Below are 12,544 nucleotides of genomic sequence, written 5' to 3' on the forward strand. Positions count from 1 at the left end.
AGTCAATACCTCCCCTAATTATAAATTTCACGGCCAATAACTATGATCATTTCCTTGCATATGTGTTTAATTCCCTTGGCCTTTTCCCCTTTGTCTAATTCACCTGGAAAACTCAGTGCTGGTTAAATTCTGACAAGCAGTCGCCTGTATCTGCACAGCTATCAATGGAGAAAAAAATGTACTATTATGCTGATTGGTTTCACATTAAATACATAACCAGTAACTTCAAATAAGGTTTTTGCTGATGCCCTGTGAGATATTCATAATATATAATGTTATATGTATTTTTACATATATATCCTATATATGTTATATAGAAAATACGATACCTAATACATATTCCCCCATTATGTTGTCTCCCAGTCTCGTGGATGACATATTGTACCTTTATCTTTTTCTTTAAATCTCTGACAACTTCTTTCCCATCCTCATTCTCGACTTACAGCGTGCTTCTTACTTCTCTGAGAAAGTTGGAAAAAATAGATTAGGCCTTCCACATCTGCTCTTTTTCCTGCATGGCTGCCCACCTACATGCCTTCCATCCTGTTACTATGACTTGACTATCCATGCTCAGTCTAAAGCCAACCTGACCACTTGTCCAGTAGATTCCATCCCTTCTCACTCACACAAAGACACCAGCATGTCTTTCTTCTCCATCATCACTTTGCCACTCTCTATTGGATTATTCTCTTTTTTTAAAGGTTTTATTTATTTATTTGGCAGAGAGAGGCACAGCGAGAGAGGGAACACAAGCAGGGAGAGTGGGAGAGGGAGAAGCAGGTTTCCCACGGAGCAGGGAGCCCAATGTGGGGCTCGATCCCAGGATCCTGGGATCATGACCTGAGCCGAAGGCAGATGCTTAACGACTGAGCCACCCAGGCACCCCTCTACTGGATTATTCTTATCAGCATAAAAATATGTTCTTATTTCTTTGGTCTGAACCCCCCCCCCCTTTTCATTTGGACCTTCTTTCTCTAGCTGCTTTTCTTATCAGCAAAATTCCTCAAAAAAGTTGTTAATAGGGGCCATCTCTAGTTCCTGCTTCCCTGTTATCTTTTTCTAACAATCAAATTCTTGCTTTTTAGTCTCTATTTTATTTTCCTTTCTTTCATAAAAAAAAACTGGCTTATCAACAGCCTCAATATATATACTTATTTGGTCGATCCTCTAATATATAAAATATGCATAGCAGAATTGCTATACCAGGATCTCTACCAAAACAAACCCACTTAGTGTAAAGCTCAAGACCAAATGCTTTTTCCTTAAGAATGAAGCCAAGGCAAGGATGCTCTTTGTATCACATATCTTGATCATGTTGTAGTGATGGATACCCTAACCATGCCATAAAATAAGATGAAAAACAAAAAGCATAACAAATGAAAAAAATGTAAAACTCAGGTTTCGAGAATTAATAACTGAATTTAGCAAGGTCAAGGACACAATGTCAATCCACAAAAATCAGTTGTATTTTTTTACTAGCTATGAAATTAGAATTTTAAAAACACCCTTTGAAATAGCATCAAAAACAAAGTACCTAGGGATAAATTGAAAGGTATGTGTGTAAGAACAATACACCCCAAACTACAAAACATTGCTTAGTTAAAAGACCTACAATATATTAAGAGAGATAATTCGTCGGTTGGAAAAATCAGTCCTGTTGGGTTTCCTTAACCTATAGATTTATTGCAACCCCAATTAAAAGTCCAGTAGGCTATTTTAGAGACATTGACAAGCTGATTATAAAATTTATATGGAAATGCACAGGATGTAGAATAGCCAAAACACTTCTGAGAAGGAACAAACGAGATGATTTATTTTGTCTCAAGGTTACAGTGATCAAAGCCAGTGGTATTGGCACAAGGATTAGACCTATAGATCAACAGAATAGAATAAGAAATGCGGATATAGAGCCACATATATGTTCCGTTGAATTTCAGTAAGTTGACAGGGTGAGTAATTTAAGGTGGAAAGAGTAGTATTTTTAACAGATAGTGCTGAAACAACTGGATATCCACAAACAATAATGAACTTGAACCTCTCGTTCATACCTATATAAATATCATGAAAGCTAAAAGTGTAAAAATTATTAAAAAACCACCGGAAAAAAAAACCATTGGAGAAAACCTTCATAACCTCAGGGTAGATAGAAACAATACATATGTCAGACAAAGGATTTTTATTTAGAATATATAAAGTACTGATCAATCCATAATAATGTGACAAACAACCCAATGAAAAGTGGACAAAAATTTGTAAAAACACTTCATTAAAGAACGTTTGTGAATGACCAGTAAACACATGCAAAGATGCTCAACGTCATTAGTCATTAGGGAAATGCAAAATAAAACCATGATGTGATATTTCTATATTTCCATTACAATGGCTAAAAATGAAAAGGTTGAAAGTATTGCTGGTGAGGATGAGGAGCTGATGGGAAGGTAAAATAGCACGAACACTTTGAAAATGAGTTTTGCATTTACTTAGGAGCATATTCTTACCATAGGGCCCTGCAGTTCTGTGTATTTACCTAAGAGAAATGAAGAATCAAGAGAAAGGAAAATGCCTGTACAATTACTTTTACGTGATGGTTTTAAACAGCTTTATTCATCATAGTCCCGAATTGGAAATAACTCACGTATCTATCAAAAGTTCAATGGATAAATTGTGGAATAGTCATAAAATGAAATACTACTCAAGAATTTAAAAAAATGAACTAAAGATACCACAAATAACACAGATGACTCTCAACATTAGGCTGAATGAAAGACTCCAAACTAGACTATATGGTGTACGGTTCCGTTCATATGAAGCTCTAAAACAGAGAAATCTAATCCATAGTAACAGAAGACCTATCAGTGGTTGACTAGGGGCTTGGGGGTTATGGAAATGTCCTACACATCTTGGGGCATCTGGGTGGCTCAATTTGTTAAGCATTGGACTCTTGATTTTGGCTCAGATCATGACCTCAGGGTCCTGAGATCGAGCCCCATGTTGGGCTCTGAGCTGGGCATGGAGCCTGCTTAAGATTCTCTCTCTCTGTCTCCCTCTGTCCCCCCCACTCCTGTGCTCTCTCTCTCTCTCTCTTAAAAAAAAAAAAAAGAGAGAGAAAGAAACGTCCTACACATCTTGATTGTGGTGGTTAGTGCAGGAGTGTATACATTTGTCAATACTTATCAGATTTTACACTTTAAAATGGGGGTATTTTATTTATGTGTAAATTATATCTTGGTAAAGTTGATTCTTTTAAAATATATATGGGTATTTTTTCCTTCTGAATGTTGTGTTATCAATTAATATCTAGTTTGGTTCATTTCTGCCCCAACTACATACATTCTCTTTGATTCAGTGTGATTTCTTGAATGTATGAAACATTAAAATGATTCAGAAGTCAGCAATATATTAAAGATTTTCTCAGGAAAGTCCATTTCTTTTTTTTTTGTATTTATGTATATACATACATATATTCACAAACATGCATATGAATCTATATGTACATATATAATACCTATTATATAGAATGATATAGATATCTTCGCAAAGATAGTATTCTTTATATACTTTTGTATATAAAGTAAAATCCCCTTGATTTGGGGGATTTTTTTTATCCTGGATAATAAAGTCAAGCTTTTGAATTTTTGTTGGTCTTATAGGTAAGAAGTGGTATCTCAGTGCAGTTTTGTTTTTCTCTGCTCTTGAGTAAGGTTGAAATCAATGTTTTGTATCTCTTTTCATGAGCTAGCAGTATATTTTATGTATTTTTTCATTACCTTTTTCCCCCTGATTTTTGATAGTTCTCCATAAATTAGGGATATTAGCCTCTTTTTTTGTATTGCATGTTTGCCAAGTATTTTTCCCAGTTTCCCATTTCTTTTGGATTTGCTAATAGTGATTTTTGCATGCAGAGGATTTTTGTTTTTATAGAGTCAAATATAGCCATCTTTTCCTCAATTGTAGCTGCATTTTAAAATCAGTTTGGAAACATTTTTCCATACACAGGTTGTATGAAAAGCACTCTTATTTTCTTGAAGTATTATATGGTTTTATATTTTTACACTTATGTCTTGATCCATTTGGAATTTATCCTTTTATTTTAATTGAAAGGTTTATTCACAGAGTGGTTTCAATGAGGAAAGCATATAGCTATTCCCATGTTTGTACCAATAGGTTTCCAAATACTTGTATCTTCTTTTTTTTTCAGTTTTTATTTAAATTCCAATTAGTTAACATACAGTGTAATACTAGCGTCAGGTGTGCAATATAGTGATTCAACCCTTCATACGTCACCCAGTGCTCATCACCACGAGTCTCTTCAGCAAATGGTGTTGGGAAAACTGGACAGCCACCTGCAGAAGAATGAAACTGGACCACTTTCTTACACCATACACAAAAATAGATTTAAAATTGATTAAAGACCTATGTGTGAGATAGGAAACCATTAAAATCCTAGAGGAGAACACAGGCAGTAACCACTTTGACATCAGCCATAGAAAATTCTTACCAGATACGTCTCCTGAGGCAAGGGAAACAAAAGCAAAAATGAACTATTGGAATGTCATCAAAACAAAAAGCTTCTGCACAGCATAGGAGACAGTCACCAAAACTGAAAAGCAACCTACGGAATGGGAGAAGCTATTTGCAAATGACATATCTGATAAAGTATCAGTATTCAAAATCTATAAAGAATTTGTAAAATTCAACACCCAAAAATAAATCCACTTATAAAAATTGAGTTTATTCTTAGTATGAGATGAAATATTGATCCAGTTTTATCATTTTTCAAAAATGGCTGTCTGTCCCAACTCCATCTATTAAATAGAGTTTAATAATTTCTACCTTTTCCCCAGTGGTTTAAAAAATGCCATTTGAAAAAAATAACATACTGAATTCCCATATATACTTGGATCCATTTCTGGACTTTGTTTTGTTTCACCAGTTCATCTGGCTGTTTGCATGTCATTACTACACTTTTTTAGTTATAGAGACTTTATATGATATTTTAATAATATTCTTTAATAATCTAGGTAGGACAGTTTTCCTTCATTGTTCTTCCCTTTCAAAGTTGTTTTTTTTTTTTAATGTAGTGTTCCATGATTCATTGTTTGCGTATAACATCCAGTGCTCCATGCAGAACGTGCCCTCTTTAATACCCATCACCAGGCTAACCCATCCCCCCACCCCCCTCCCCTCTAGAACCCTCACTTTGTCTTTCAGAGTCCATAGTCTCTCATGGTTTGTCTCCCCCTCCTATTTCCCCCCCTTCATTCTTCCCCTCCTGCTATCTTCTTCTTCTTCTTTTTTTTTAAACATATAATGTATTATTTGTTTCAGAGGTACAGGTCTGTGACTCAGCAGTCTTGCACAATTCACAGCATTCACCATAGCACATACCCTCCCCAATGTCTATCACCCGGCCAACCCATCCCTCCCACCCCCCCACCACTCCAGCAACCCTCAGTTTGTTTCCTGAGATTAAGAATTCCTCATATCAGTGAGGTCATATGATACATGTCTTTCTCTGACTGACTTATTTCGCTCAGCATAACACCCTCCAGTTCTATCCACGTCGTTGCAAATGGCAAGATCTCATTCCTTTTGATGGCTGCATAATATTCCATTGTGTATATATTACCATATCTTCTTTATCCATTCATCTGTCAATGGACATCTTGGCTCTTTCCACAGTTTGGCTATTGTGGACATTGCTGCTATAAACATCGGGGTGCACGTACCCCTTCAAGTCCCTACATTTGTATCTTTGGGGTAAATACCAGTAGTGCAATTGCTGGATCGTATGGTAGCTCTATTTTCAATGGTTTGAGGAACCTCCATACTGTTTTCCAGAGTGGCTGCAACAGCCTGCATTCCCACCAACAGTGTAGGAGGGTTCCCCTGTCTCCGCATCTCCGCCAACATCTGTCATTTCCTGACTTGTTAATTTTAGCCATTCTGACTGGTGTGAGGTGGTATCTCATTGAGGTTTTGATTTGGATTTCCCTGATGCTGAGCGATGTTGAGCACTTTTTCATGTGTCTGTTGGCCATTTGGATGTCTTCTTTGGAAAAATGTCTGTTCATGTCTTCTGCCCATTTCTTGATTGGATCATTTGTTCTTTGGGTGTTGAGTTTAAGAAGTTCTTTTTAGATTTTGGATACTAGCCCTTTATCTGATATGTCATTTGCAAATATTTTCTCCCATTCTGTTGTCTTTTGGTTTTGTTGACTGTTTCTTTGGCTGTGCAAAAGCTTTTTATCTTGATGAAATCCCAATAGTTCATTTTTGCCCTTGCTTCCCTTGCCTTTGGCGATGTTACTAGGAAGAAGTTGCTGCAGCTGAGGTCGAAGAGGTTGCTGCCTGTGTTCTCCTTTAGGATTTTGATGGACTCCTGTCTCATATTTAGGTCTTTCAACCATTTTGAGTCTATTTTTGTGCATGGTGTAAGGAAATATCCAGTTTCATTCTTCTGCATGTGGCTATCCAATTTTCCCAACACCATTTGTTGAAGAGACTGTCTTTTTTCCATTGGACGTTCTTTCCTGCTTTGTCAAAGATGAGTTGACCATAGAGTTGAGGGTCCATTACTGGGCTCTCTATTCTGTTCCATTGATCTATGTGTCTGTTTTTGTGCAGTACCATACTGTCTTGATGATGACAGCTTTGTAATAGAGCTGGAAGTTCGGAATTGTGATGCCACCAGCTTTGCTTTTCTTTTTCAAAATTCCTCTGGCTATTCAGGGTCTTTTCTGGTTCCATACAAATTTTAGGATTATTTGTTCCATTTCTTTGAAAAAAGTGGATGGTATTTTGATGGGGAGTGCATTGAAGGTGTAGATTGCTCTAGGTAGCATTGACATCTTCACAAAATTTGTTCTTCCGATCCATGAGCATGTAAGGTTTTTCCATTTCTTTGTGTCTTCCTCAATTTCTTTCATGACTATTTTATGGTTTTCTGAGTACAGATTCTTTGCCTCTTTGGTTAGATTCATTCCTAGGTATCTTATGGTTTTGGGAGCAATTGTAAATGGGATCGACTCATTAATTTCTTTCTTCTGTCTTGTTGGTGTATAGGAATGCCACTGATTTCTGTGCATTGATTTTATATCCTACCACTTTACTGAATTCCTGTATGAGTTCTAGCAGTTTTGGGGTGGAATCTTTTGGGTTTTCCACATAAAGTATCATATCATCTGCGAACAGTGAGAGTTTGACTTCTTCTTTGCCGATTTGGATGCCTTTGATTCCTTTTTGTTGTCTGATTGCTGTGGCTAGGACTTCTAATACTATGTTGAATAGCAGTGGTGAGAGTGGACATCCTGCCGTGTTCCTGACCTTAGGGGGAAAGCTCTCAGTTTTTCCCCATTGAGAATGATAGTTGCTGTGGGTTTTTCATAGATGGCTTTTATGCTATTGAAGTATGTACCCTCTATGCCTATACTCTCAAGAGTTTTGATAAAGAAAGGATGCTGTACTTTGTCAAATGCTTTTTCTGCATCTATTGAGAGGATCATATGGTTCTTGTTCTTTCTTTTATTAATGTATTGTGTCACATAGATTGATTTGTGGATGTTGAACCAACCTTGCAGCACAGGGATAAATCCCACTTGGTCATGGTGAATAATCCTTTTAATGTACTGTTGGACCCTATTGGCTAGTATTTTGGTGAGAATTTTTGCATCCGTGTTCATCAAGGATATTGGTCTGTAATTCTTTTTGATGGGGTCTTTGTCTGGTTTTGGGATCAAGGTAATGGTGGCCTCATAAAATGAGTTTGGAAGTTTTCCTTCCATTTCTATTTTTTGGAATAGTTTCAGAAGAATAGTATTAATTCTTCTTTAAATGTTTGGTAGAATGCCCCTGGGAAGCCATCTGACCCTGGGCTTTTGTTTGTTGGGAGATTTTTGATTACTGATTCAATTTCCTTAGTGGTTATAGGTCTGTTCAGTTTTCTATTTCTTCCTGTTTCAGTTTTGGTAGTTGATACATCTCTAGTAATGCATCCATTTCTTCCAGATTATGTAATTTGCTGGCATATAGTTGCTCATAATATGTTCTTATAATTGTTTGTATTTCTTTGGTGTTGGTTGTGATCTCTCCTCTTTCATTCATGATTTTCTTGATTTGGGTCATTTCTCTTTTCTTTTTGATAAGGCTGGCCAGGGGTTTATCAATCTTGTTAATTCTTTCAAAGAACCAGCTCCTAGTTTCATTGATCTGTTCTACTGTTCTTGTGGTTTCTATTTCATTGATTTCTGCTCTGATCTTTATTATTTCTCTTCTCCTGCTGGGTTTAGGCTTTATTTGCTATTCTTTCTCCAGCTCCTTTAGGTATAGGGTTAGGTTGTGTGTTTGAGACATTTCTTGTTTCTTGAGAAAGGCTTGTATTGCTATATACTTTTCTCTTAGGACTGCCTTTGCTGTATCCCAAAGATTTTGAACAGTTGTGTTTTTATTTTCATTGGTTTCCATGAATTTTTTTAATTCTTCTTTAATTTCCTGGTTGACCCATTCATTCTTTAGTAGGATGCTCTTTAGCCTCCATGTATTTGAGTTCTTTCCGACTCTCCTCTTGTGATTGTGTTCTAGTTTCAAAGCATTGTGGTCTGAAAATATGCAGGGAATGATCCCAATCTTTTGGTACCGGTTGAGACCTGATTTGTGACCTAGGATGTGATCAATTCTGGAGAGTGTTCCATGGGCACTAGAGAAGAATGTGTATTCTGTTGCTTTGGGATGGAATGTTCTGAATATGTCTGTGAAGTCCATTTGGCCCAGTGTGTCATTTAAAGTCTTTATTTCCTTGTTGATCTTTTGCTTAGATGATCTGTCCATTTCAGTGAGGGGGGTGTTAAAGTCCCCCACTATTATTGTATTGTTGTTGTTGTGTTTCTTTGCTTTTGTTATTAATTGCCTTATATAACTGGCTGCTCCCATGTTCGGGGCATAGATATTTACCATTGTTAGATCTTCTTGTTGGATAGACCCTTTAAATAAGATATAGTGTCCTTCCTTATCTCTTATTACAGTCTTTGGTTTAAAATCTAATTTGTCTGATACAAGGATTGCCACCCCAGCTTTCTTTTGGTGTCCATTAGCATGGTAAATGGTTTTCCACCCCTTCACTTTCAATCTGGGGGTGTCTTTGGGTCTAAAATGAATCTCTTGCAGACAGCATATCAATGGGTCTTGTTTTTTTATCCAATCTGATAGCCTGTCTTTTGATTGGGGCATTTAGCCTATTTATATTCAAGGTAACTATTGAAAGATGAATTTAGTGCCATTGTATTGCCTTAAGGTGATTGTTACTGTATATTGTCTCTGTTCCTTTCTGGGCTATGTTGCTTTTAGGCTCTCTCTTTAATTAGAGGACCCCTTTCAATATTTCTTGTAGGGCTGGTTTTGTGTTTGCAAATTCCTTTAGTTTTTTTTTTATCCTGGAAGCTTTTTATCTCTCCCTCTATTTTCAATGACAGCCTAGCTAGATATAGTATTCTTGGCTGCGTATTTTTCTCATTTAGTGCTCTGAAGATATCATGCCAGTCCTTTCTGGCCTGCCAGGTCTCTGTGGATAAGTCTGTTGCCAGTCTAATGTTTCTACCATTGTAGGTTACATATCTCTTCTCCCGAGCTGCTTTCAGGATTTTCTCTTTGTCTCTGAGACTCGTAAGTTTTACTATTAGATGGTAGGATGTTCACCTATTTTTACTGATTTTGAGAGGGGTTCTCTGTGCCTCCTGGATTTTGATGCCTGTTTCTTTCCCCAAATTAGGGAAGTTCTCTGCTATAATTTGCTCCAATATACCTTATGTCCCTCTCTCTCTTCTTTTTCTGGGATCCCAATTATTCTAATGTTGTTTCATCTTATGGTATCGCTTATCTCTCGAATTCTGCCCTCGTGATCCAGTAGTTGTTTATCTCTCTTTTTCTCAGCTTCTTTATTTTCCATCATTTGGTCTTCTATATCACTATTTTTTTCTTCTGCCTCATTTATCCTAGCAGTTAGAGCCTCCATTTTTTATTGCACCTCATTAATAGCCTTTTTGATTTTGACTTGGTTAGATTTTAATTCTTTTATTTCTCCAGAAAGAGTTTCTGTCATAACTTCCATGCTCAAAGCCCAGCTAGTATCTTTAAAATCATCATTCTGAACTCTAGTTCCAACATCGTACTAATGTCCATATTGATTAGGTCCCTGGCAGTTGGTACTACCTCTTATTCTTTTTGTTGAGGTGATTTTTTTCTGTCTTGTCACTTTGTCCAGAGGAGAATAGATGAATGAGAGAACAGAATGGTAACAGGGTAACAACATCCCCAGAAAATATACACTAAACAAATCAGAAAAGACCTGAAGCCGGGGGGAAAGAAAGGGAAAGAAAGAAAAAAGAAAAAGATAAAAACAAACAAGCAAAAAAACAGAATATGATCAAATATGATCAGGCTGGTGCATAGATCAGTGCCACACACTAGATTTTGGGTGTATTTTGGTCTGTTAGAAGAAAGTGTCTCCCAAAATTTTAAAGAAAGAAAAAATTATATATGTACATAAATAAGGGTTAATACGATGAAGGGATGGAATGTGATTGTAAAGATGAAAATTATAAAAGATTTTATAAAAGGAAATGATAAGTTGGTTGAAAAAAGAAAGAAGAGGATTTAAAAAAAAGGGGAGAGAATGTGATCAGGCAGGAGACTTGAACAAAGCCATACACTAGAGATTTAGGGTATATTTTGATCTGTTAGAAGAAACTGTATCTCAAAATTTTAAAGAGAGAACAACTTACATATATATATTCCAAAAATAAGGGTAACTACTATGAAGGGATAGAATATATCTCTAAAAATGAAAAATAAAAAAGATTTTTTAAAAAAGGGATTGATACGTCGCTCCCGTAGCTGCAGCCACCACCGCCGCCGCCACCGCCGCCGCCACCACCACCAAATCCACAGTCATGCCGAAGCACAAGTTCTCCGTGGACATGACCTGTGAAGGCTGCTCAAATGCCGTCAGCCAGGTGCTGAACAAACTGGGAGGAGTTGAGTTTGACATTGACCTGCCCAACAAGAAGGTTTGCATCAACTCTGAGCACAGCGTGGACATTCTGCTGGAGACCCTGGAGAAAACAGGAAAGGCTGTTTCCTACCTTGGCCCCAAGTAGCGAGGGCCCGGACCCCTGGGCCCAAGATGGACCAAAGGGAGCAGGACACTGATCTCCTGCCTTCCCGACAGACCAGGGGCCTGGCAGTCCTGCTCAGCGATGGTAGTGACCCTCACTTGCCCTGCTTCTCCCTAGCTTCCCTGCAATAAAGTTGAGCCGCTTTTGTTGGAAAAAAAAAAAAAAAAAGGGATTGATAAGATGTTGGTTGAAAAGGGAAAAAGAAAAATTAAAAAGAAAAAAATTAACTTTGAAAGACTAAAGAATCATGGTAAAACCATGAATTCTATGTGCAGTATTCCCCTAGCGCTGCAGTTCTTCCGTTCTCATTGATCGGTCAACTTGTTCTTGTCTTGCTGATCTTCTGGGGGAGGGGACTGTTGCCCTGGTTCCCAAATGTCTTTGCCGGAGGCGGAAGTGCCCCACCCTTGCCAGGTCCAGGCCAAGTAATCTGCTTGGGTTTGCTCTCAGGAGCTTTTGTTCCCTGTAAGCTTTCCATACGGCTTTGGAGTACGAGAGTGAAAATGGCAGCCTCCCAGTCTCAGCCCTGGAGGAGCCAAGAACTTGGGGCCCCGCTCCTCAGTGAGCCCCCAGAGAAAAGCAGTCAATCGCTCCCGTCTCCCCAGTCTCCGGCCGCACTCTGTGCTCACCCGGCCTGTGACTGAGCATTTCTATCTCTGGCACATGACCCCATCTGGAGTCTCCAAACCCAGATCCCTGCGGTGCGCTCCCGTACTGCTCCTCCCCGGGGAGGAAGGGGGGGTCTTCCCAGATCTGCCACTTGTTGGGTCCCCGCTGGAGGAGCAGTGGCCCTACTGTGCCGCGGATGACGGTTTATGGCAACCCCAAGCTGAGAGCCCGCACCTTGGCTCGGTCTCTGCAGCTAGCTTCCCCGCTCCGATACCTGGGAGCTCTGCTGCACTCAGGCACCCCCGGTCTTTCTGTGACCCCGAAGGTCCTGAGCCACACTGTCTCAGCGAGGGTTCCACGCCCCGCTTAGCCACTGGAGCGATGTCACTCAGCAGAGCCTACTTCTAAAAGTTCCGATTTTGTGCTCCACGGCTCTATCACTTGCCAGAAGCTGCTGATGAAGGCCCCCTCCCCCGCCGTCTATCCTCCCGTATATCACCTCAGATTCACTTCTCCGCACGTCCTACCTTCCAGAAAGTGGTCACTTTTCTGTTCAGAGAGTTGTTGCTATTCTTTCCTTCGATCTCTTGTTGAGTTCGTAGGTGTTCAGAATGGTTTGATCCCTATCCATCTGAATTCCTGGGACCAGACGAAATCCAGGTCTCCTACTCCTCCGCCATCTTGCTCCTATTCCCCTTTCAAAGTTTTTAACTGCTACTTTTTGCATGCTATTTTTCTACCTGAGTTTTAGAATAAATTTGTCTGGC

At 38.7% G+C, this 12,544-nt stretch overlaps 2 protein-coding genes across 2 annotated transcripts in view; both read left to right on the top strand.

Annotated features, from left to right (window-relative positions):
• Positions 1–12,544, top strand: part of SUPT3H (SPT3 homolog, SAGA and STAGA complex component) — a 556,588-nt gene that overhangs the window by 358,699 nt on the left and 185,345 nt on the right. The gene's annotated exons all lie outside the window — the stretch shown is intronic.
• On the top strand, positions 10,906–11,336 carry LOC113926438 (copper transport protein ATOX1-like). The gene has a single exon (XM_035728467.1). It carries the CDS (start codon positions 10,944–10,946, stop codon positions 11,148–11,150), a length of 207 nt encoding a protein of 68 aa, XP_035584360.1. The 5' UTR covers positions 10,906–10,943; the 3' UTR covers positions 11,151–11,336.

The sequence above is a fragment of the Zalophus californianus genome, chromosome 7 (genome assembly GCF_009762305.2).
Source record: "Zalophus californianus isolate mZalCal1 chromosome 7, mZalCal1.pri.v2, whole genome shotgun sequence".
NCBI lineage: Eukaryota > Metazoa > Chordata > Mammalia > Carnivora > Otariidae > Zalophus > Zalophus californianus.